Source organism: Grampus griseus (genome assembly GCF_964374135.1).
Source record: "Grampus griseus genome assembly, chromosome: 8".
Lineage (NCBI taxonomy): Eukaryota > Metazoa > Chordata > Mammalia > Artiodactyla > Delphinidae > Grampus > Grampus griseus.
This window is the reverse complement of record NC_139002.1, coordinates 84,044,315-84,071,929: the sequence shown is the minus strand read 5'-3', so window position 1 is coordinate 84,071,929 and position 27,615 is coordinate 84,044,315. Positions and strand designations below refer to the sequence as shown.

General features: G+C 34.7%; 1 protein-coding gene across 2 annotated transcripts in view; it reads right to left on the bottom strand.

Annotated features, from left to right (window-relative positions):
* The window catches only part of ELP4 (elongator acetyltransferase complex subunit 4), a 242,907-nt gene that overhangs the window by 184,812 nt on the left and 30,480 nt on the right, over window positions 1-27,615 (bottom strand). For both annotated transcript variants that reach the window (XR_014297090.1, XM_082660252.1), the window contains exon 3: window positions 20,449-20,570. Coding sequence is in view for 1 of the 2 variants with exons in the window: in XM_082660252.1 (XP_082516378.1) it covers window positions 20,449-20,570 (122 nt within the window). In the remaining variant the exon portion in view is untranslated. The remainder of the gene's footprint in view (window positions 1-20,448; window positions 20,571-27,615) is intronic.

Sequence of the window (27,615 nt, the reverse complement as noted above, 5' to 3'; positions counted from 1 at the left end):
GGGTTGTTTATGTTGATGAGTTGTGATAGTTCTTTATTTATTCTGGGTATTAGACCCTTATCATGTACATGATTTACAGATATTTTCTCACATTCTGTGATTAAACTTTTTTACTTTCTCAGCAGTGTCTTTTTTTTTTTAACATTTTTATTGGAGTATAATTGCTTTACAATGGTATGTTAGTTTCTGCTTTATAACAAAGTGAATCAGTTATACATACACATATATCCCCATATCTCTTCCCTTTTGCGTCTCCCTCCCTCCCACCCTCCCTATCCCACCCTTCTAGCTGGTCACAAAGCACGGAGCTGATCTCCCTGTGCTATGCAACTGCTTCCCACTAGCTATCTATTTTACATTTGGTAGTGTATATATGTCCATATACACACTACCACTCTCTCACTTTGTCCCAGCTTACACTTCCCCCTCCCTGTGTCCTCAAGTCCATTCTCTAGTAGGTCTGTGTCTTTATTCCCATCTTGCCCCTAGGTTCTTCATGACTATTTATTTATTTTTAAGATTCCATATATATGTGTTATCAGCAGTGTCTTCTGATGTAAAACTTTAATTTTGATGAAGCCCAATTTACTGTTTTTTTTTCTTTTGTTGCTTGTACTTTTGGTGTTATATTTAAGAAACTGTTGCCTAATCCAAGATCAAAGAAAACAAAGGTCAAAGAAAACCTTTGTTTTCTTCTAAGAGTTTTAGATTTAGCACTTCTAGACAGAAAAATAGAAAATACAGCAGAGGAAAATATCAAAGAAAGAACCTAAGAGAAATTTCCAGAAGTGAAAATTATGACATTTTAGATTTAAAATCCTATGGAGTACTCAAACTGTGAATGAAAATAGACCTACATCAAAGCACATAATTCTGACATTTTAGAACAAGAGGGGCAAAAGAAAATATCTGAAAAGCTTCCAGCGGTTGGGTGGGGACAGGTCAGGAATATGAATGGCATCAAACTTTGCAAACGCAACACTGGACTTTACAGAGGGAAGTTATTTCTAGCCTAGTGTTCTATAGTCAACCAAACTAATGTAAAATTTTCAGACGTACAAAATTAAAAAAAACCCAACTTTATCATCTCACACTTACCCTCTACTTCCATTCATTCTCAAAGGCAACTGTTAGGATGAAGAAGGGAAGCACCAGAATAACAGCTATGTAGACAGCCTACAGAGCAAGCAATCCATTTGGAAGAAGATGGAGAAGTCTAGGGAGATGATGCTTAAACACATTAAGGGGGAGTTTTAGGGCTTTAGTGGAAAGTTTGGAGATGAACTAATAATTGATACAGTTGAAAAAAATGAGGCAATGATTAACTTCAGAAAAAATAATTGGTGTACCAAAAAAGGGTATACATATATAATATAGAATGTTAAATACTGTAATGAATAAATTGACACAATGTAAACAATGAATAACTGACTTGACCAGGGAAGACAACTTAAATATACTGAAAGGAGAAACAGAGACATAAAGAGAATGTGTGGTATTAAATGAGAACTAAATCTTCATATTTTATCTATAAATTGACACAAAAACTTAAAAAACAAAAAGCAATACAGAAATAATAAGGCAACTAAGTGCCATAAGAAAGAGCTGATGGTGGTCTATGCACACCCCACCAACCCCAAACTCATTTTTATATCAATATTAAAAGGAACACCTCCCACCAATGTTAGGCATTTCAAAAATATTTATTTTGCAGTATTGAGTGAGTTATGGAGTCTCAAAGGGCCGATTACGGGTACTATCTTTCTTTTAAGGAAAAACAGCTTAAATATTTGTTATTCCATGAAGTAGTGTGTTTGTATTAAAACCATCAGATTAGAAGAGTGATTGGTGCTTGAGACAAAGAAAGCTCTTTTGGGAATATCCATATATGATATTGACTATCCAATCCAAGAGACCGTCTCTGAAGTGAAGTTGCAACATTAAAGGAAAGAAATGAAATAGAGGAAATAGCAGTCTACCCTACTCCCCCCATCTCTCCTCTTCCATTTAATTAACTACAGATGTTTCTTCCTTGCAAACTGAATGTCCATATTGCATTTACTACAAAATTCAACACAACAAAAAGCATGTGACTTTGTATCATTGCTAGCATTGCCAGCATTATTCCTAGTGTTTTAGAAGTCTCAACTTAAAAAAAAAATCTATATAAAAATTCTTCATATGTCTTTATTTAGATAAAAAAGCCTTCTCAGGGGCTTCCCTGGTGGCTCAGTGGTTGAAAGTCCGCCTGCCGATGCAGGGGACACGGGTTCGTGCCCCGGTCCGGGAAGATCCCACATGCCGCGGAGTGGCCACTGAGCCTGTGCGTCTGGAGCCTGTGCTCCGCAACGGGAGAGGCCACAGCAGTGGGAGGCCCGCATATGGCAAAAAAAAAAAAAAAAAAAAAAAAAAGCCTTCTCAAATTTCAGTGATTCCACTGTGAGATGCTTAAGGGTAGGGACTATGTCTTAGTCTCTTTTCATCATTAACACCTGCTATGGACTGAATGTTTATGTCCTTGCAAATTCTTATGTTGAAACTCTAACCCTTTAATATTATAGTATTTGGAGATAAAGCCTTTAGGGAATTAAGGTTAAATGAGGTAATAAGGATGGGGCCATGATCCAATAGGATTAGTGTCTTTATAAGAAGAGACACTAGAGATCAAGCACTCTCTCTCTCCTCACACACGCAAAAAGGAGCAGTCATGTGAGCACACAGTGAAAAGGTGGACAGCTACAAGTCAGAAAAAGAGCTATCACTAGAAACTGAATCAGCATGCACCTTAATCTTGGACTTCCCATCCTCAAGAACTGTGAAAAAATAAATTTCTGTGGTGTAAGCCACCCAGTGTCTGATATTTTGTTATGGTAGCCCAAGGTGATGGGGATTTTGGTATTGAAAAGTGGTATGCTGCTGTATCAAATACGTAAAAATAGAAATGTGGCTTTGGAACTGGGTAACGGATAGAGGCTGATGAGTTTTGAGGTACATGCTACAATTATGGATGTTAAGTGTGATTCTGTTGAAGTTTCATGAGGAAATGAGGAACATATTATTCGAAACTGGGGAAAGGTGATCCTTGTTATGAAGTGGCAAAAAACTTGGCTGAACTGTGTTCTACTGTTTTGTGGAAGGTACAACTTGTGAGTGACGAAACTGAATATTTAGCTGAGGAGATTTCTAAGCAAATTTCTGAACAGCTTGGTTCCTCCTGAATGCTTATAGTAAAATACAAAAGGAAAGAGACAAATTAAAGAAACTGATAAGCAAAAAGGAACCAGAACTTTAAGATTTGAAAAATTGTCAACCTATCAATATTGCAAAAAATAAGAAAGCTTGTCCTTAAAGTACACTAAGGGTTTGGCTGAATAATCATTTGATAAAGAGATCATAGGTACAACTCTTAGGCTTAATCAGCTATCTCACAGAAGCCAGGAACAGAGATGAGATTATACCAGTAGAGAGGCGGCCAGTTTGAACTAAAGGGACTACAGAAGGCAAGATGGTATTAAGGAATTCTTTGACTTTACAGAACAAGATCACAGAGCTATTTGGTTTCAAACATGTGCTATCCTTCAAGAAAAGGGACTTCCCTGGCAGTCCAGAGGTTAAGTCTTCGCCTCCCAATGCAGAGGGTGTGGGTTTGATCCCTGGTTGGGGAGCTAAGATCCCACATGCCTTGCGGCCAAAAACAGCAAAACATAAAACAGAAGCAATATTGTAACAAATCAATAAAGACTTTTAAAATGGTCCACATCAAAAAAACAAAAAAAAAGAAAGAAAAGAGAATAAGGACCGCAAAACTGATTCAGAGATCATCAGGGCTGCCACTCCCACCACAGGCCTGAAGTGTACAGGCCTGAGGGATAAGGCTGCCCCCACCTCAGTTTAAAAGGGTGCCCCACCCAGCTGAAGAGGCATGATGTTGCTACCCCAGTGGGCCTAGAGGGCAGAGGATTGAACCAAAGAGACTTATTCTTGGGCCTTAAGATCTAATGAAATTTGCTTTGTTAAATTTTAGACTTGCTTGGGATCCATCATCCATTCCTTCTTTCTGATTTCTCCCTTGGATTTGGAATGTTTCTCCTATGCCTGTCCCACCACTGTATTATGGAAGCACATAACTTGCCTGGTTTCACAGGTTCACTATTGGTTTTTGGGTTGGACTAAATGTATTTTGCATGCGAAAAGAACAAGTATTTTAGGGGGGACACAACATTCAGTCCATAACAGTGTCTGGCATACAATAAGCATTCAATAAACGTTTGAGGGTAAAATAAATGATTGCTAACAAATTTCTGTTTCCAATCATTCTGCAATTTCTGGGCCTAGATTTTTAACTGCCTTCTGAATATTCTATCTGAATGTTTGACTGCATGTCAAACTCAAAGTACATAATAAGTCAGGTTATTGTCTTTCATTCTTCTTTTCTCCCCTTCTCTCAGCTCTGCCTCCTCCTTACTTTCTCTACAATTATTTCCTCAGTCACTGAAGACTAGTTAATTCCCTCTCCTGGCTCAGGGCAGCATGCATCCATAGACCTCTCAGTTAACCCTTAAATATCTCAGAAAGAAGATATGATTATACCTCTAACGTTCTTTCATACTATTCTCTTACAAAGTGGACAATGTGTGCATGAGAATTGTTAAAATAAAATTCAAAAAATGGTCACACCAAATGTTAAAAAGAAAGCAGGCAACTGGAATTCTTATACACAGCTGGTGAGAATGCAAAATTGCACAGGTACTTTAGAGCAGAGTCTGGAAATTTCTCTAAAAAGTGAACACTTTCAATATGATCCAGCCATTATCTTCTTAGGTATTTGCTGAAGAGAAATAAAAACATGTCCATACAAAGACATGTACGTGGATGTTCACACAACTTCATTTAATAGTCAAAAGTGGAAACCCAAATGTCCATCAACTGGTAAATGGCTAAAAAAATCAGTTAAAGAAAGAAACTCTACTGATATATGTATAGGAATATGGTTAATCTAAAAAGCATTATGTTAAGTGAAAGAAGCCAGATACAAAATATTATATACTGCATGATTCCACATATGTAAAATTCTACAAAAAGCAAACTATAAAGATGGTAAGCAGATTAGAGGTTACTAGGGGCCAAGAAATAGATTAGCATTAGATATCTCAGCAACACTGGATTTTAAAAGACAAGGAAAAAATGTCTTCAAAATACGAGGAAATCTGATATTAAATCTAGAATTCTCCATCCAGGAAAACTGCCTATTAACCATAAGTGCAAAATACTTTTTAAAAGGTATATAGTGTTTCAAAAGCTTACCTACCACAAACCTTTTCTGAAAAAATTATTTGAAGATATAATTCAGCAGTATAAAAAAGGAATAAAGAGGTAGAAAGTGTAAAAATAAAAAATGGTAACACTTTTTAATACAATGAAGACATATATATTGTTTATCAAGCATAATTTTTTTTAATGTATTTTATTTTATATAATTGTTAGATGGCTGTCATAAAAGATAAGAGATAACAAGTTTTGGAAAGGATGTGGAGAAAAGGGAACCCTGGTACACTGTTGGTGGAAATGTAAATTGGTGCAGCCACTAAGGAAAACGGTATGGAAGTTCCTCAAAAAATTAAATATAGAGCTACTATATGATCCAGCAATTTCATTTCTGGGTATATATTTGAAGGAAATGAAATCATTATATCAAAGAGATATCTGTAGCCACATGTCACTGTAGCATTTTTTATAATAGTCAAGACATAGAAACAACTTAAGTATCCATCAACAGATGAAGAAAATGTTTAATATGTAGAATATTATTCAGCCATAAAAAAAATGAAAGGAAATCCTCCCATTTGTGACAACATGATGGACTTGAGGGCATCATGCTAACTGAAATAAGTCAGATGAAGAAAGATAAATGCCATATGAGCTCATTTATATGTGGGATCTAAAAAATCTGACCTCATAAAAATAGAGAATAGATTGGTGGTTGCCAGAAGCAGGGAAATGGGCAATGGTGGTCAAAAGGTACAAACTTCCAGTTATAAGATAAATAATTTCTGTACATGATAAAGGTACAGCAATGGTGACTATAGCTAACAATACTGTATTGTATATTCGAAAGTTGCTGACAGAGTAGATCTTAAAAGTCCTCATCACAAGAAAAAAATTGTAACTGTGAGGTGATGGATGTTAACTAAACTTATTGTGGTAGTTATTCCACAATATATACATATATCCAAACATTATGTTGTACACCTTAAAATAATATGTTATATGTCAACTACATCTCAATGAAACTGATGGGAAAAAAGACTTGCTGCGAAGAGAATAAAAAGCAGAACAAGAAAGTTAAGGACTAAAAATGAAGAAAAGGAAGGAACTAAAAATGTGACATGATACTGAGGAATGGAGGGAATGTAAGATATGAAATCCATTTTCCTGTTCTCTTCAAGTGAAAATGAATGATTAGATATACCAAGAAATGACATTTTTGGGAAAAAAATATTCTGGTAGTTTTGTCTTCTAATATTCAGAAATTTCTGTAAGAGTTTGCATTCAACATGTTGTTATATTTGTAAGCCCTAAAATTTTTGAAGTATGCCATCACCTACCCTGCTCACGGTGAATCATTGACCCTATCAGAGATGACCACTGTATCTGTAATCTCTACCATTTGTTGCAATGCCTGTATCTAATCAAACAAAAAATTTAATTGATGTTTTGATAAAATGTCTATTTTGAGAGAATGCTAAGAATAAGCTCTTTAATAATCAACTATTATAGCCATCAATCACAGATCAGCATCCTCCCTCATACTTTCGAAAATCACCCCGTCTTGATTTCTAACCCAGTATCCTTGTTTCCTAAGAGGAAGAATATACATCAGATTTTTTGTTCTTTTCTGCAATGCGGTGCTTACAGTTCACATACATTTGGTAATAAGGATCATAAATAAATAAAAATAAAAAGCAGGCATCATAAGTTCCCCACAGAAGATAGTATGGCAAGTATAAAGTGTCTGTCTCTCTTTTAATCAAATACACCAAGTTAGAAAATTAACAAGAATAAAGAAATTGGCAATACCTTTAGACAAAAACAACTATTTATTTGACTTTTTAAAAAAGCTATACGAAACGAAATTATTACAAACTTTCAATACCAAAGTATACTCCAGTATTTTTTTTATTCTTTTCACCAGAAACACTTATCCTTATCCATAAGATGCTGTAGATATATTTCTTCCCTTTTCAACTCATGTCATTCTGTGCTTACTGCTTTATTATTTTGTGGTCTTTGTTTTGGCAGATGCACAAGCAAAATCTGATTCCAACAGTTTGACCCTTCTCACTTTTTATGTTCTCTAGGGCATAATAAAACCCAAGATACAATCCCTCAGCAGTTAATGAAGCTTAACCTCCCACCCTCTTAATTACCAATGCATTACACCAACTATGGGCATCATATTCCTCTCTAAGCTATTTTACAATTCAGCAGAAGTACTACTGAGCTATTATGTAGCAACATAATCCATGCAGCATGAGAAATCCTTCTTAAAAATAAAATCTTTTGATCCTTGCAGGTTTCGGTAACTGTATAATTAATACTACTTAAGCATTATGCATGTATCGGTAAGTATATTATATTGTATCACTAAGTATATTACTTTGTTGATTTATGGGGGTTTTTGGAGGGAATACTTATTTTCTGAAAGTTGGAAAGAGAAACAAATCCAAAGATATTACTGATTATCATAATTTGAATACAAACATGTCCAAATATTTAACCTGAATATAGATTCAGTAAAGGTATGTTCTCCACATTATCTTCATTTAACTGTTCAAAAGTATGGGGCGAGGAGTGACTTTAATTGTTAAAAGCATTCAGAAATGTAGACTGCAGGGAGTAAGTTAGAAGGTCCTGGGGTGTAGTTGATGTTACATGTTTTTAAAACTCAGAGATTTTAAGATTAGTAATGAGTGAATTATCTTGTTTCAAACCAAATGCAGTACAGATTAGGGGACATCTTAGTACAATTTCAGATATTTTTTCTTGAATATAAAGATAGAAAAATTACTGCTATTACAAGAAGGATGGTGAAAAACACTTTCACATCAGCATACAAAAAGTATTTTAACTAAACTCTCAAGTTAAGCTACTGACAAAACTGATGCTTGTAATTTGGCAAGCAAATCACATTTCTCCTTAAAATGTAAACCAGAAATGTGCTGAGAAAGCTGGAAAAACCTCTCTTTCAATTTTCCTGACTAAGATAGAGGGAAGGAGCAGGATACATAAAGGAAAGGAAATGGAAGTCTGTACTAGAAGTATTCAGAAATGAAGAGAAAGAGTTGCACTAAGTTTAATAATAATATCTTCAATTAAATGCAAATATAATTTAATTATTTTAAAACATTACATTCTAAACCATCACATTTTTAGGAGCACCAGTCACAGAAGGATCTCAAAGCAATTTTGACGTGTATTAACCTCTGAGTTCTACTGCAATCTAGTAGTGAGAATGGGAAGATGAGGTACAGGCAAATTTACATTCCTTATCTAGGTCCTAGCAATATGCCTGCTAATACCATAAACAGCACTCCTAGTCTTGACCAAAGCAGCCACAGGTTTCAGTACTGTCTATTGATGGCATTGACTTAAAAGGAGTTTAAGGGGAAATGCACTGAGTGTCTTGGCATTCTGATATTAGCTTCTGTAATTATTTTCTCACATATATTAAAAAACTCAAAACTGTCAAGCTGTTAAGAACAAGTCTCTATGAGGTCTATATTAATTTTATCAATTTTCCTCAATAGATCAACTTAGATACAGAATTTATGATTTTATAAATCAAAACATAAGAGCTATATTACATATTCCTTCAAAACAGTCTCTTTACTTCAAATTGACTTCTTAAGAAGAAAGCTTAAAATAAAAATACCATGTTTTTACTTATAGAGAGGCAAGAATGCACTGTTGGAATCTGTTAATACTTTTATCCATAAAACTTGGAGTTTTCCTTTCTAGTTTTTTTTTACAAAGTAAAGTTCTTATATTCAATGCTGTCAATGTTTAATCTGGCTCTGACTGCACAACCAATAAAATTCATACTCAGAGAGATAATACAAGTTAAAGTGAAGAGAGCTACTAACTAGGTAACTACTATTGTTAAAAATGTGAACTTCTGTGTGTGTATATGTATTATGTATGTGTGTGTATACATACACACACGTATATGTGTATATATGTATATTTTTATATATATTATGTTCCTAGTTATAGAAAGAATAGTGAATGGTGAACAATGTCCTTATAATAGGACATATCTTGATTACAAAACATTTTGTGAATTGTTTTAAAAAGTAGACTAAACTTTCCACTTACTCACTGGTATTAACAGGTTTAGTTATTAGTGAGATCATATGTAATAACTCCTTTTAGTTAATGTTTACTGTATAAGGGTGTATGTTAACCTGTTTTAAGAAAATATGACATATGAAAATCTACATTAAGCAAACAAGTTATGCAATAATAAGTTATAAAAGGATTCTTATGCTGGCAAAGAATTCCTACAAAATTCCTTTAAGTATTAAGTCTCTTTATTGAATATAAACTAATTTCTAAAAACTGCTGTAACTAAAACATTTCTAAATATAATTATTTTAGAAGTTGAGAAAGTGACAATAATCTTATAATTATTTACTAAATCTTTACATTGTTGGAAAAGAAGTATTCTAAAGTTTCATGGATATCTATTGTCAAAGAAATCTCAATTAGGAATGAAATCAGGCATTACCTTCATTTAAGGGGTCCTGATCAGTTAAATTCCTAACTCAGGAGCACACAACAAGTGACTGGTTTTATTTGTTTGATGTGATTTTTTTTTTTTTCCAGAATAAACCCAGCTTATGGAAAGTGTCACAAACAAAAATCCTTAGGGTATTGTGGGGTACTAAATGAAACTGGGTATCACTTTATTTTTATTAAATTTGAAAACTATTTTCTGTAGTACATTTGGTGTTAGTAGAATAGAACTCATTCTTTTTGTTCATTGACTACTGAGAAGTAGAGGTAACTGGGTAAAAGCATAAAATAGGTTTTCTTTAATTCTATAGCACCCTGTATGTTACAGTCTGTTTTAAGAGATGCAAGGTAAGATCAATATCTCTGATATTGATATGCAAGGTAAGATCAATATCTCTGATCTGAAACTTCATAGTTTCAGATCTGTTTTCCACTTCCAATTTAAGTCTTCATTTTAATGCTCTCTACCATGTTTCTGAAATCTAGCAGACTTTCAGACTCACATGTATGCACACACAAACTGTAGTGAGAATATTTTACAAAAACAATAAGCACGTTTCAAATGCCTCTGATTTTGTTAATATACCATAATGTGAAAAGATGGATGTGAGGAACTAAGGCCCTTTTCTGCAACTGCCTGTCAGTTTCTGGTGAACAAAAAAAACTTAAATTAGAAAAGAAACACTGAAAGAATCATCCCAACACTAGCTGGAGAAATAGCCCTATATTTTGGGGGTTTTCAACAGTAGAGTTATCCTTTTGTACATAATAAATCTTCACAGACTGTCTATTTAATTTATGATCCTTGATAGTATACAGCCTTTCTCCTTCCATGGTATCCTTTAATGTTTCATTAAATGGGACAACATGTTCATTTGGGAGGCTGATTTTCTTTTAGTTTGAATGGCTCTGGTTTTCAAATTTTGAAGTCATTTATCCACCCCCAAAAGGATTGAATACTTTCTCTTCTGAATACTTTTTCAGAAAAAGTATTCAAAAGAAAAATAAGCCCTATTTCTAATATTCCCAATGCTGACTTTATGTGGCTTCTTTTCCAAGAATGATAAAACTAATAATAGTTCTAAGATTTAAACATTTCTTTTGCCTATAGCAAATCCATCAAGTATTCACAACCATTCATTTTTTTATGGGTTCAAAATAAAATTTTTAAAGTAAATGTGAGGGCTGGAATAGGTGTTTTAAGATTTAGAAAGCAAAACTCCAGATATTTCATTTTTAATTTGGAGCTCCGGAATAAGGTAGGCAGGCTATCATCCCTATCTTAATATGAAAGGTTAAGTGACTTGTGCAAGGTCCTGTAGCTAGTTAAGCAGCAACACAGAAATTAAAATCTAAGCTCAGATTTGAAGTATATTTCATCTTCTTAAGGATAAATATCCTATTACACAGTGTGGCATTTTGCTATATAACTTAGGCTACTTTTCTGCATGCAAAATTCCTTTCTTCTGTTGACTGATGTACAAACATCAATGCCAAATGTGTGTTTATTTTAGTGTTAATATCAAAAATTTCTCATTAGGTAGTGACAGAGAGGTGGGTTTATTTTCTTTTATATTTTTTATCTTATCTTTCATTTCCTCGTTGGAAAATAAGGCACATACCATCTTTTAAAAGCTGCCTACAAATGTAGGTCACTGGAAACAGTACTGAGCTTTTGCATGTTTTTTCTTAGTCTTTTTAATTTGCCAAAGAAACTCAAACTGTGGCTGCCAGGGGAGAACTCAGAATTTTAAATAAGCTCTCACAGTAGCTAGGGAGGGAAAAAAAGAGGGGAACCCTAGGGTCAAACAGCAAATTTCTGGCTCAACTAGCACTGAAAAGCTTATAGATAGCCTGATAATTTTCTGAACAAATAAAATGTTGACAAAGAAGTGAAGGGAACATATTCTGATTATAGCTCTGCCTTCAAAGACCTTTTAATATTTGTATTTATATTATGGACAAAAGATACACAGTGATAAAATAGTTTTGATAGGATGTACATTAAATATTATACAGGCTAGAAAAAGTAAAAATTTGTGGGAAAATGTGTAATGTATAAGGTGTTGAGTATGCATAAAGCTTGCAAAGTGGAATATAGAAGGGCCAGAAATAATTTTTAATTATTTATAGCGTGTTATATTACTTTTGTTCTGAATCATAAAACTACAACTTTGGAGATGAACATAATTTAAAAAATGTTCAATGATATATTTGGCCAACCAAGGGATGTTTCTTTAACTTCATTTTTATAGCTGTTTCAATTTTTGTCACTTAAAAAAAACATGGGCTGGATCTGAGACATTTTTGCATTCTGTGTACTCAGAAAGACCAGACTGTACTTACTACAGTGTACTAAGAGCAAACTGACCACTCACTAGATTTCTAATTCTTGTTCCATGATCAGTAAATAACAGATGCATGGCAAACAGACTTAATCTTGACACCAAACTGACAGAAGGAAAAGAAACCTTTTTAACAGTAACTCAAACTTTACATTGTTAGCAAGTAATACCGCTTTATCTAACTCTAAATCAATATCTCTGACCTCAATTAAAACCAAGGAATCAAATAAAGGAAAAGATACAAGATACAGTGAATAAGATCTTAACAAATGAGTTCAATATTTGGGTAAAAGGCTGATATTTTGGGATTTAAAATAATGCTTTCAAATTATTAAGATACACTTTTAACTTTTACTTATGGATTTAAAGTCTGTGAAAAAGAATTCTGAAGATGTTAGACTAAATATTCATACTTCATTATTTTGTTACCAAGTATCTTATTACTATATTAATTTATCAAATATCATATGGTTTATTTTCAATGAACTGAAACTCATTCCAGGACATAGATTATTGTAAAGTAATTCATTTTTAATATGAAAGATTTTCTCAATAGTAAATATGGGAAATTTCACCATAATTGATTTTTAAATTTGAACTATTTATTTACCAATATGTTTGATATTAAAAATATTATATGCTATAATCCTTTAATAAACATCAAGTAGTTGGGACACCCCTGCTGGCAACCAGGTACCTATCCTGGGGACACACTAAAAAATACAACTTTGAAGCTCCTTAAAAGCATTCTAACCTCCCACTTTGTTTTAACTGTGGTTGATGTTAGTGCATAGTGTATATAACAGGTAACTCAAAAAGTTAACGCAACAAGTCAAGAATTAACCCTTTGCTCTAGATATTAGATATCTCTTCCTGAATGAATATTACCTACCTGGCATGTCATCACTAAAAAATATTCAAATTAAGTTTTTGAAACTGACTTTAGCATATTATGAAACAGCATTTAAATTTACTTCTGAAATTTTACTTTCTTTAATTCTATATGTATTAACACATACCATCATATTGTTAAAAATTATGAAAAGGATATAAATAATAGAGAAATCTTAGCATTTTCAAGTTCTTAAGAAATGTTTGGGTGTGCATGTATGTGCATAATTTTTCATTTCATAAAAAAATCAGCTGATCTACTGATAAATGTTTAAATATTTTAACATTAAAATGTAATTTTGCTATATTAGAAAACATTCCATAGAAAGTTTTCATAGAGAATACCCATCACTATATTTGAGATGATCAAGAAAATTCTTTTAGATAAAAAAGTTAACTGAAAAATACTTACCATAGTGTTTTTAAAAGCTTTAACAACATCATGTATATTGTTCTATAGGATTTTCTAAGGGGTGTAACTTCTCAGCGTTACATCTTTAATGCTGACTTCCTGAAGCTCTGACTACAGTAGGCATGAATGTTTCCAAAGGATGATGGATAAATTGCTGGGTGGTTATATAATATATTTTAGGCAGCTGATGGGCTTTTTATCCTTTACTTGTCTTTTAGTTATACACAGTTTTAAGATAATTATGGTCTATAAGATTGTCTTTTCCCTTTTCTTGTACCAGCAATATTTGCCTTGGTTATAGGCTCCAGAAATCTCCAATCATATACATCATAAAATTAAAACTAAGCAATTATAGCATTTTCTCCCTACATTGTATCTCTAAACACTGTTAATGCCTTGGGTTTTGGTCACTCACTTTTGGGCTGTTTGATACAAATAAGTCTTCAGTATAACTCTGAGCTGGGCACACTGAAATCCCAACTGAACATTATGTAGAAAGTACATAATATATATACCTACTCTTATAGGTGCAGAAATTCTACTTCTCTATATTAGTATTCAATATCTCACTTTAAACTACAAAAATATTTTGTTCATTTTTCTCAGAGATGTTAAAAACTTTGTCTATATACTGGTATTATGAAGAATATACATAACTGAAATTTTTATCAGCCATAATTTTCTCATCCAGTCTGTTTTAAATGTGTGAAAACTAAACATTAAACATATTGTGTATATTAAAAACAATACTTTTTGTACTTCCTTATAGAAAAATGAGAATGGCATATTATTCTTTTAAGTCAAATATTGTTATACTGTTACATATTAAACATGTAAGGAATATAAGATGATAAGATTAAGAATTTAAGAAACATTGCTTTCTTAACTGGCTGAATCCTTCTACATTCTCATTAGCCAGTAGCTTTGCATGGGATTCAAACAATTCTCCACAGTCACTTTGATCAACCTCAGGAAATTTTGCATCTTTAGCAAATTTTGAAATTGTTTTGCATTATACTCAAGAATATTCAACATATGGCTAACAGGAACAGACCAACTCACAAATCTAATGATGAAAAAATACACTAGTGTTACATGTGAGGGATGTGGGCAGAGGGGCAAAATTTTTAGGAGGGCAGCCCAAAATTTATAGGAGGGCTATTTGTATGTTTTGGCAAATTTGGTTTTCCAATGCAACCTTGTAACTTCTGGGACTTAGATCCTGAGAATGTGCAAAACAAAGATCCTCGTATATAATCCTGGGACATTAACTACAATACGTAAAGAGCTCGTACAGAGCAATGAGAAAAAAAATGGACAGAGACAAAAACCTACTATGAAAAACAAGGAAGAAATGCAGAAGGCTAACAACCGTAGGGGAAAATATTCTGCTTTGCTGTAAACAAAGAAACGTGCAACAAAGCAGTATTTCCCCATCAAATGAACGTTCTTAAAATTATTTTTTAAAAAAAGAAAAAGAAACATTACTGATGAGTGAAGATTCTATTAACCCAAAAACTAGATATATCTTCAGAGTAGAGGTGCATGAAATACAAGAACATAATCAAAATTAAAATAGCTTAAAAATGAATCACTAAATAAGTTTTATAATGTAGGGAAATGTTGTGTGTACATGTTATTTAGCATATACAACCTATAACAATTTCATTACTCATCTATACAAGTGATTTTAGTTAAAAGCAAATAATGGCATTAAAATCAAAGAAGATAATTTTTTCCTGAGGATCACACACTCAAATTTATAATTAATTTAATATTTAACTTCATTGAGTACCTTATTGATAAATATTCAATTGTCATATAAAGCAAACTTGCTATTCAAATAAAAACAACTTGTTCTAGGTTACTCATTATAAATAGAAGAATGAGATAACTTTAAAAATGCAGCATCGGGCTTCCCTGGTGGCACAGTGGTTGAGAGTCTGCCTGCCGATGTAGGAGACACGGGTTCGTGCCCTGGTCCGGGAAGATCCCACATGCCGCCGAGCGGCTGGGCCCGTGAGCCATGGCTGCTGAGCCTGCGTGTCCGGAGCCTGTGCTCCACAACGGGAGAGGCCACAACAGTGAGAGGCCCGCGTACCGCAAAAAAAAAAAAAAGCAGCATAAAATCTGCAATGTTATATTAAGTAAATCTAATACTTAAGACGATTAGGTTTTTGTGGAGTAATTATAATGTCTTTGATAATACATTCTAAGTGCACAAGATAAAGTAAAATATATTTGATGACACTAGAATACATTCTTCAGTTAAAAACACCTATGCTAGGCTAGAGCAAGAGAAACTTTTAAGACATTAAAAATAAATGGTCATACCATTTTAACATTTATTTCCCTTGAAATGTAAGATGAATTTAAGTTCCAGGAGATTAATTAGCATGTTGTTATAAACTGCATCTCAGTAATAGTGAAAATTCAAATATGGGAAAGCCAAGTAAAATATCTGTCAACACTGAAACCAACAGTACTTCTTATAAAGAAAAAATTCCAGAGATATATCAATCACTGAGAATTTATTTCAAATAATCATCTTTAAAATATTATTTAACATAACAGAAAATTATCACTCATGGTTTTTCTTCTAATAAGACAGTCTGCATTTACATGGAATGTGACATTACAGAGGAATAATTTTCATAAAAGAAATTTTAAGTCCAATATGCTGATTTAATTCTTTTGCCTGAGATAACCTTCATTTAAATATTTTAAAGAGCAGCAGTAACTTAAAAGTTATTCCTACATTTTTGAAATCTAAACAGAATATACTTTTTTTTCATATTGATGTGAATAAATGATAGTTAGCATTATCATGCTAGAATGCTAGAATAGGTTAGTGTATATTGGGGGTGACTAAATACAGGTTCACTGGGCTACATCAATATATGGATTGAATCATATATGGGCATATGGTAGTCTAAACTTAGAAAAGCTTATCTGGATCAGGTAAGATGACTTGTTTCCATCTCTTTTAACTGTCAGAAACTGGGAGTCTTTAAACCTGGGGTAAATGAAGACTTTGAAAGAGGTACATGATCATAAGAGTTTTAAGGAAATCAATTCTTTGATCTTCAACTTTAACAAATACTCTAGTGAAAAATGACCTCCTAGAGAATGTGCCAGTGATAGAAGTGCAAGTTCCCCTTTGCCAATCCCCTTTCAAATCAACCTTTCTCACTTCACGAGTGAAAGGTTTACGTCTCATTGTCCCAGGAGTAAACATCTCTGCAGTACCAAACAAAAAGACAACCTAAAATATCTATTTGGTATAGAAAATGTGAATGTTCTAATGACTGGGGAAATTATCCTTTTTTCTTTGTTTTCAGCAAAATTTTAGGTGGACCTAATAGACTAGACAAATAATTTAAAGTAATTTATGTTGATAGACATCGTGTGATTTCTTTTTGTGTATTACTCAGAAAAAGTGAAAAAATAATTTGAGGGACATTACAATAACACAACTCTCTCTATTTACTTAACTATGAACAGCTCACATCTGCAAAAGTAAAAAATATGAATAGAGTTGATGCTGAATCCCATCCCATTCTAGCAATATTCACACAATTATATGTCCTAATGAAGCAATGTAGTGTGAACATTTTTATGTCTATTGATACACTGTATGCAACAATAATTGTAATGGCGACTGAAATAAAAAGAAATGTGTTTAACACTTAAAGTCTTTTGAGACAAAAAGTTTAAAATAAATTTAAATATGAAGTTATAGAAAAACTATCATAAGGTTATTAATAAAAATGTTGAACACAAAATGTACTACATTCTGACAAAACTCCATGAGGAGTGAGTGGAATAGAAAATATGAATTCAAGGAAAAAATGATTGATGTAAAATTTCCAGTTGTTAAAGAAGAGCTTGCTTATGTAGATACTTCTAAAAATAATGATACTGACATCAAATTGCTATTATTTAGATTGAGTTGGATACACTTACAAGACTGACATAAAAGTCTTCAACTAAAACAGGCAATATTTACAATAACATCTTTGCAACTAAATAATCTCATAATGAAAATTTTTACATAACTTAGTATACAAGACGATACATAATTAAAAAAATATTTTTAGAAGTATGAGTGCAAAAAAGGTGGGAAGATCACTGTACTTTACTATCTGGAAAACTGGCCAAGATATAGGATGTGAGTGATAATTGTTCAATGTAGGTTAATAAATAAATGTGAAATGCCTTCTTTGGTTTTAAATGTAATCTTTGTATTTTCAGTAAAATTGAATTAGTCAGAGTTCTCTAGAGAAATTGTATGAACAGGATGTGTGTCTGTGTGTGTGTGTATACACACACACACACATATACATATATATATGTACACATATACATACCTCTTCCTGTAATAAAATTTACTATAAGGAATTGGCTCATATGATTATGGAGGCTGACAAGTCCCCAGATATGCACAGCAAGCTAGTTGGAAACTCAGGAGAGCTGATGGTGTAGTTTTTGTCCAAATGGAAAACTAATGGTGTAATTCTGATCCAAAGGATAGCAGACTCGTGACTCAGGAAGAGCTGATGTTTCAGTTTGAATCCGAGAGCAAGAAAAAGTTGATGTCCAAGTTCAAAAGCAGTCCAGTAGGAAGAATTCTTTCTTATATGGGGGAGGGTTAGCCATTTTGTTCTATTTAGGCCTTCAACTGACTGGATGAGGCCCACCCACATTAGAGAGGGCAATCTGCTTTACTCAGTCTACCGAATTAAATGTTAATTTCATCCAAAAATACCCTCACAGAAACACTCAGAATAATGTCTGATCAAATTTCTGGGCACCCTGTGGCTTGGTTAAATTGACACATAGAATTAACTATCAGAAGTCCACCCCTTGCTTACTTGGCACCCATACATATCTCCTTAAACCATACTTGGCTCCAGATGAAGACAATAACGAAGTTGTAATTCCACATTCCTAGCTCTGTCACCTAAGATTGTCTTATCCTGGGCTCCTCCTCCCTGCACTATGGCCTGGACACTTTGTATGCAGGAAGTTAGGGAAGTTATAGGATTTACCTTGCTTATTTTGCATAACTCAGGAATCACTGTCCTTTACTGTGTGATGATCAAAGTTTTGAAGACAGTTGTTTCATATATTTTGTCCTGTTTTTTAGTTGTTTCAGGCATGATGACTAGTCTGGTCCTTATTAATCTACTTTGGTCATAAGGACAAATTTAATAAGAGTCTATGTTTTTTGATTCTAGTTTTATATTTTTCTACTACATTATAAAACTGCTCTATGAATAAAGGTTTGCAGAATCTAATTACTTGCATATATGACTAGCTATTTTAAGAAACCCTGATGAAAAGATAATATTTCTTTTATAATTTTAAAATCCTTCACATAATCCAAAGAAGGACATGTAAAGTACACTGAAATTTTTTTAGTACTAACTTGTACAGATCAAGGTACCTAAGAAAGGCATCAGGGATTAGTTTTCAAATAAAAAAATGTAGTTCTCTAAGGCAAAATGTGGAAGTATACTATAGGCTTTAACATCAGTTACCTAGGTTGGAGGAGGGAAGAAGGAAAAATAAAACACTTTATTTAAAAAAGCATATATAGGGCTTCCCTGGTGGCGCAGTGGTTGAGAGTCCGCCTGCCGATGCAGGGGACACGGGTTCGTGGCCTGGTCCGGGAAGATCCCACATGCCGCAGAGCGGCTAGGCCCGTGAGCCATGGCCACTGAGCCTGCGCGTCTGGAGCCTGTGCTCCACAACGGAAGAGGCCACAATAGTGAGGCCCACGTACCGCAAAAAAAAAAGCATATATAGGTCTTCCTGCCTATGGCTTGGCGAACATTTCCTATATGGCTATAAAGATGTCTAATAAAAAATCTTAGGCTCGGTATGTTGTGGAATGGGCTGTGAAGAACCTATATAGCTTCTTTACAACAATAATTTTGGCCTTTACTCCACTGCTTCTAGCAAGTACAGTACTGTTCAGAAACTGTCCAAAATGATTAAGGCCAGGGAAAAGGAACAAAAGAAAAAACAAAAACATCAAGAAAATATTACAAAAGATTAATAGCAGAAATAAGAATAAAGGAAAACAGGTTCTTCAAACAGAAGGAAATCATTTGGAAAATTATACAAAGGTTTTCTTTTTGGACTTTTTAAAATTTAATAAACAAAGTCTGACTCATATGAAAGAATCATGTTAGTTTTGACCTCAGTATTATAGTAATTTTTATGTGTGGGTGTAGAAATTTGTTGGTGTCTGTTGATAGTTATTGTAAATTAGTATTTATTATTCTACAAATTTTTTATAAATGACTTAGTCATTTGTCATTTTGCAAACTACACAGTGAAAACACCCTCAGAGAAAATGATTTTAGATTATGAATTCTAATCAAATAATGGCTTAAAAGTGAGTTCCTGTTTTGTACAAAGAAATTAAGAATTCTAAAAGTCAGAATTGTCTTCTCTGAGGTGAAAAATATGCTTTGGCATAAAAAAGATATACTATTTCAAGCACATATTTTAGTATTATTGCTTATTTCTTGGAAGGGGATACTCTCTGGAATTCTCAAAACAAAATAACTTTAATAAATGAGTACTTCTAATTTCTCTATCTTTCTTCTGACTTACACCTTTGGAATACTGGTAATATAATATCTGACAATATTCTGCAGTTGTTTTTCTTTACCTAGATTTTTTAATAGCTTATAAAGTGCTCATATCATTACTTAATAGTAATTTTGTTTATTGTCAGTTTTAAATAGCTTATTAATATTTCCTCACTGTGACATAAATTTTAGTTTAAAAAACTGTCCAAGAACTAATTTTAAAATGCGATTATGTATTCAAATAAATTTGATACTTCTCTTTAAGAGAAAAGAATATGTGTGTGGTCCCATTAATGTATTTAAATATAGTTTGTACATATACAAATCTTATTTACATATATATAAACAATATTTTTTGTGAAATATTCAAAATGCAATATTGAATTAGTATACTCTATACCTGTAAAATGTCAGCAGGGTCTTCTTTTGCAGATGCAACTAACAAAGTATGTCCAGTGACAATTCCTTCTGCCAGGAAATACTTGAAGAGCAAAGGAGAATAAATATTATATTTATCCTCTTCTGTAAGAAAGAAAAAAAATTATAGTCAGAATCCTACCATATACTAGGATATTTATGGTAGGATGTTTTTATATTCTTTTCTCCTTAAAACAAGTCTATGAGGTGGGGCAATAACTATGTCTTCCTAAGGTACAGTTAGATAGGCTAAAATACTTATCTAGATAGTCAATGGGAAGTAGGTACTTTTAATAGAGTCTTTCTGATTCCAAAATCATTCGCCATCTACTACACCACCTCTGATATCCATAAAATTTAGAAGGTTATGTATGATTATATTAAAAAATCAGAGATTTGGTTTTTTCTTTACTAAGATTTTCTCAGGTACTGCACCTCTAAAATGGCTATATTCCCTACCAAGCAGTTGTAAACTCACACCTCATTACTTTCATGTCACAAGAATTAAACACTTAGTGTTAGATTTGTGGTTACCAGAGGTGGAGAGTAGGGGTAGGGGGAATTGGATGAAGGCAGTCAAAAGTTTCAAACTTCTACTTATAAGATAAATAAGTACTGGGGATGTAATTTACAACATGATAAATAAAATCAACACTGCTGTATGTTATATATGAAAATTGCTAAGAGCATAAATCCTATGAGTTCTCATCACAAGGAAAAAAATTTTTTTCTATTACTTTAATTTTGTATCTACATGAGATCATGAATGTCCACTAAGCTTATTGTGCTAATCATTTCATGACGTATTCAGTCTAATGATTGTGCTGTACACCTTAAACTTATACAGTGCTGTATGTCAATTATATCTCAATAAAACTGAAAGAAAAACTAGCCCATTTAAGGATGAAATTATACCAATCTTACAAGTAATCGTTCAGAAAAAAGGAAAAACTGGAAAGAAATACTTCAGAACTCATTTTATAATGCCATAATTACTCTGATACCAAAACTAGGCCAAGACATCACAGGAAAAGAAAGCTACAGACTAATATGCCTCATGAACATTTATGAAAATAATTTCTAAAATATCCAACCAAAACTCATTAGTATATAAGAAAGAATAATATGGTATACTATGATTAAGTGGGGTTTATCACAGATATGCCAAGTTGGTTTTTTATTTTAAAAATCACTGTACCGGAGGACGAAGGGAAGATGGTGGAAGAGTAAGACGCAGAGATCACCTTCCTCCCCACAGATACACCAGAAATACATCTACACGTGGAACAACTCCTACAGAACACCTACTGAACGCTGGCAGAAGACCTCAGACCTCCAAAAGGGCAAGAAACTCCCCCACGTACCTGGGTAGGGCAAAAGAAAAAAGAATAAACAGAGACAAAAGGATACAGACGAGACGTGCACCAGTGGGAGGGAGCTGTGAAGGAGGAAAGGTTTCCACACACTAGAAGTCCCTTCGCAGACGGAGACTGTGGGTGATGGAGGCGGAAAGCTTCGAAGTCTCGGAGGAGAGCTCAGCAACAGGGGTGTGGAGGGAAAAGTGGAGAGATTCCCACACAGAGGATCGGTGCCGACCGGCACTCACCAGCCCGAGAGGCTTGTCTGCTCACTCGCCAGGGCGGGCGGAGCTGCGAGCTGAGGCTTGGGTTTCTGTCAGAGCGCAGGGAGAGGACTGGGCTTGGCGGCGTGAACATAGCCTGCAGTGGGTTAGTGCACCACAGCTAGCCGGGAGGGAGTCCGGGGAAAAGTCTGGACCTGCCGAAGAGGCAAGAGACTTTTTCTTCCCTCTTTGTTTCCTGGTGCGCGCGGAGAGGGGATTAAGAGCGCTGCTTAAAGGAGCTCCAGAGACGGGTGCGAGCCACGGCTAAAAGCGCGGACCCCTGAGATGGGCATGAGAGGCTAAGGCTGCTGCCGCCGCCACCAAGAAGCCTGTGTGTGAGCACAGGTCACTCACTATCCACACCCCCCTTCCGGGGAGCCTGTGCAGCCCGCCACTGCCAGGGTCCCGGGATCCAGGGACAACTTCCCCGGGAAAACGCACATGCTCGCCCCACACTCCGTGCCCCTCTCTCCCCCCACCCCTGGCCTGAGTGAGCCAGAGTCCCAGAAGCAGCTGCTCCTTTAACCCCGTCCTGTCTGAGCGAAGAACAGACGCCCTCCGGCGACCTACACGCAGAGGCAGGGCCAAATCCATATCTGAGCCCCTGGGAGCTGTGAGAACAAAGAAGAGAAAGGGAAATCTCTCCCAGCAGCCTCAGAAGCAGCAGATTAAAGATCCACAATCAACTTGATGTATCCTGCATCTGTGGAATACATGAATAAAAAACGAATCATCCCAAATTGAGAAGGTGGACTTTGAGAGCAAGATTTATGATTTTTTTTCCCCTTTTCCTCTTTTTGTGAGTGTGTATGTGTATGCTTTTGTGTGAGATTTTGTCTGTATAGCTTTGCTTCCACCATTTGTCCTAGGGTTCTATCCATTTTGTGTTTTTAATTTTTTTTTCTTAATAATTATTTTTTATTTTAATAACTTTATTATATTTTATCTTACTTTATTTTATTTAACTTTATCTTCTTTCTTTTTTTCCTTCCTTCTCTCCTTCCTTCCTCCATCCCTCCCTTTCTTTCTTTCTTTCTTTCTTTCTTCCTTCCTACTTCTACTAATTCTTTCTTTCTACTTTTTCTCCCTTTTATTCTGAGCCACGTGGATGAAAGGCTCTTGGTGCTGCAGCCAGAGGAGTCAGTCCTGTGCCTCTGAGGTCGGAGAGCCAACTTCAGGACACTGGTCCACAAGAAACCTCCCAGATCCACATAATATCAAACAGTGAAAATCTCCCAGAGATCTCCATCTCAACACCAGCACCCAGCTTCACTCAACGACCAGCAAGCTACAGTGCTCAACACCCTATGCCAAACAACAAGCAAGACAGAAACACAACCCCACCCATTAGCAGAGAGGCTGCCTAAAATCATAATAAGTCCACAGACACCCCAAAACATACCACGAGACGTGGACCTGCCCACCAGAAAGACAAGATCCAGCCTCATCCACCAGAACACAGGCACTAGTCCCCTCCACCAGGAAGCCTACACAACCCACTGAACCAACTTTAGCCACTGGGGACAGACAACAAAAACAACGGGAAGTACGAACCTGCGGCCTGTAAAAAGGAGACCCCAAACACAGTAAGATAAGCAAAATGAGAAGACAGAAAAACAGAGCAGATGAAGGAGCAAGATAGACCTAACAAATGAAGCAGAAATAGGCACTCTACCTGAAAAGGAATTCAGAATAATGATAGTAAAGATAATCCAAAATCTTGAAAATAGAATAGACAAAATGCAAGAAACAGTTAACAAGGACCTAGAAGAAATAAAGATGAAACAAGCAACGATGAACACCACAATAAATGAGATTAAAAATACTCCAGATGGGATCAATAGCAGAATAACTGAGGCAGAAGAACGGATAAGTGACCTGGAAGAAAAAATAGTGGAAATAACTACTGCAGAGCAGAATAAAGAAAAAAGAATGAAAAGAACTGAGGACAGTCTCAGAGACCTCTGGGACAATATTAAACGCACCAACATTTGAATTATAGGGGTTTCAGAAGAAGAAGAGAAAAAGAAAGGGACTGAGAAAATATTTGAAGAGATTATAGTTGAAAACTTCCCTAATATGGGAAAGTAAATAGTTAATCAAGTCCAGGAAGCACAGAGAGTCCCATACAGGATAAATTCAAGGAGAAACACGCCAAGACATATATTAATCAAACTGTCAAAAATTAAATACAAAGAAAACATATTAAAAGCAGCAAGGGAAAACAACAAATAACACACAAGGGAATCCCCATAAGGTTAACAGCTGATCTTTCAGCAGAAACTCTGCAAGCCAGAAGGGACTGGCAGGACATATTTAAAGTGATGAAGTAGAAAAACCTGTAACCAAGATTACTCTACCCAGCAAGGATCTCATTCAGATTTGATGGAGAAATTAAAACCTTTACAGACAAGCAGAAGCTGAGAGAGTTCAGTACCACCAAACCAGCTTTATAACAAATGCTAAAGGAACTTCTCCAGGCAAGAAACACAGGAGAAGGAAAAGATCTACAATAACGAACCCAAAACAATTAAGAAAATGGGAATAGGAACATACATATCGATAATTACCTTAAATATAAACGGACTAAATGCTCTCACCAAAAGACACAGATTGGCTGAATGGATACAAAAACAAGACCCATATATATGCTGTGTACAAGAGACCCACTTCAGACCTAGAGACACATACAGACTGAAAGTAAGGGGATGGAAATAGACATTCCATGCAAATGGAAACCAATAGAAAGCTGGAGTAGCAATTCTCATATCAGACAAAATAGACTTTAAAATACAGACTATAAGAAGAGACAAAGAAGGACACTACATAATGATCAAGGGATCGATCCAAGAAGAAGATATAAAAATTTTAAATATTTATGCACCCAACATAGGAGCACCTCAATACATAAGGCAAATGCTAACAGCCATAAAAGGGGAAATCGACAGTAACACATTCATAGTAGGGGACTTTAACACCCCACTTTCACCAATGGACAGATCATACAAAATGAAAATAAATAAGGAAGCACAAGCTTTAAATGATACATTAAACAAGATGGACTTAATTGATATTTATAGGACATTCCATCCAAAAACAACAGAATACACATTTTTCTCAAGTGCTTATGAAACATTCTCCAGAATAGATCATATCTTGGGTCACAAATCAAGCCTTGGTAAATTTAAGAAAACTGAAATTGTATGAAGTATCTTTTCCGACCATAACGCTATGAGACTAGATATCAATTACAGGAAAAGATCTGTAAAAAATACAAACACATGGAGCCTAAATAATACACTGCTTAATAACGAGGTGATCACTGAAGAGATCAAAGAGGAAATCAAAAAATACCTAGAAACAAATGACAATGGAGACACGAGGACCCAAAACCTATGGGATGCAACAAAAGCAGCTCTAAGAGGGAAGTTTATAGCAATACAATCCTACCTTAAGAAACAGGAAACGTCTCGAATAAACAAACTAACCTTGCACCTAAAGCAATTAGAGAAAGAAGAACAAAAAAAAAACCCAAAGTTAGCAGAAGGAAAGAAATCATAAAGATCAGAGCAGAAATAAATGAAAAAGAAATGAAGGAAACGATAGCAAAGATCAATAAAACTAAAAGCTGGTTCTTTGAGAAGATAAAGAAAATTCATAAACCATTAGCGAGAGTCATCAAGAAAAAAAGGGAGAAGACTGAAATCAATAGAATTAGAAATGAAAAAGGAGAAGTAACAACTGACACTGCAGAAATACAAAGGATCATGAGAGGTTACTGCAAGCAACTATATGCCAATAACCTGGACAACCTGGAAGAAATGGACAAATTCTTAGAAAAGCACAACCTGCCAAGACTGAACCAGGAAGAAATAGAAAATATGAACAGACAAAATCACAAGTAATGAAATTGAAACTGTGATTAAAAATCTTCCAACAAACAAAAGCCCAGGACCAGATTGCTTCACAGGCGAATTCTATCAAACATTTAGAGAAGAGTTAACACCTATCCTTCTCAAACTCTTCCAAAATATAGCAGAGGGAGGAACACTCCCAAACTCATTCTACGAGGCCACCATCACCTTGATACCAAAACCAGACAAGGATGTCACAAAGAAAACTACAGGCCAATATCACTGATGAACGTAGATGCAAAAATCCTCAACAAACTACAAGCAAACAGAATCCAACAGCACATTAAAAGGATCATACACCATGATCAAGTGCGGTTTATTCAGGAATCCAAGGATTCTTCAATATATGCAAATCAATCAATGTGATACATCATATTAACAAATTGAAGGGGAAAAACCATATGATCATCTCAATAGATGCAGAGAAAGCTTTTGACAAAATTCAACACCCATTTATGATAAAAACCCTGCAGAAAGTAGGCACAGAGGGAAGTTTCCTCAACATAATAAAGGCCATATATGACAAACCCACAACCAACATCGTCCTCAATGGTGAAAAACTGAAAGCATTTCCACTAAGATCAGGAACAAGACAAGGTTGCCCACTCTCACCACTCTTATTCAACATAGTTTTGGAAGTTTTAGCCACAGCAATCAGAGAAGAAAAGGAAATAAAAGGAATCCAAATCGGAAAAGAAGAAGTAAAACTGTCACTGTTTGCAGATGACATGATAGTATACATAGAGAATCCTAAAGATGCTACCAGAAAACTACTAGAGCTAATCAATGAATTTGGTAAAGTAGCAGGATACAAAATTAATGCACAGAAATCTCTGGCATTCCTATCCACTAATGATTAAAAATCTGAAAGTGAAATCAAGAAAACACTCCCATTTACCATTGCAACAAAAAGAATAAAATATCTAGGAATAAACCTACCCAAGGAGACAAAAGACCTGTGTGCAGAAAATTATAAGACACTGATGAAAGAAATTAAGGATGATACAAATAGATGAAGAGATATACCATGTTCTTGGATTGGAAGAATCAACATTGTGAAAATGTGACTCTACTACCCAAAGCAATCTACAGATTCAATGCAATCCCTATCAAACTACCACTGGCATTTTTCACAGAACTAGAACAAAAAATTTCACAATTTGTATGGAAACACAAAAGACCCTGAATAGCCAAAGCAATCTTGAGAACGAAAAACGGAGCTGGAGGAATCAGGCTCCCTGACTTCAGACTATACTACAAAGCTACAGTAATCAAGACAGTATGGCACTGGCACAAAAACAGAAATATAGATAAATGGAACACTACAGAAAGTCCAGAGATAAACCCACACACATATAGTCACGTTATCTTTGATAAAGGAGGCAGGAGTGTACAGTGGGGAAAGGACAGCCTCTTCAATAAGTGCTGCTGGGAAAACTGGACAGGTACATGTAAAAGTATGAGATTAGAACATTCCCTAACACCATACACAAAAATAAGTTCAAAGTGGATTAAAGACCTAAATGTAAGGCCAGAAACTATCAAACTCTTAGAAGAAAACATAGGCAGAACACTCTATGACATAAATCACAGCAAGATCCTTTTTGACCCACCT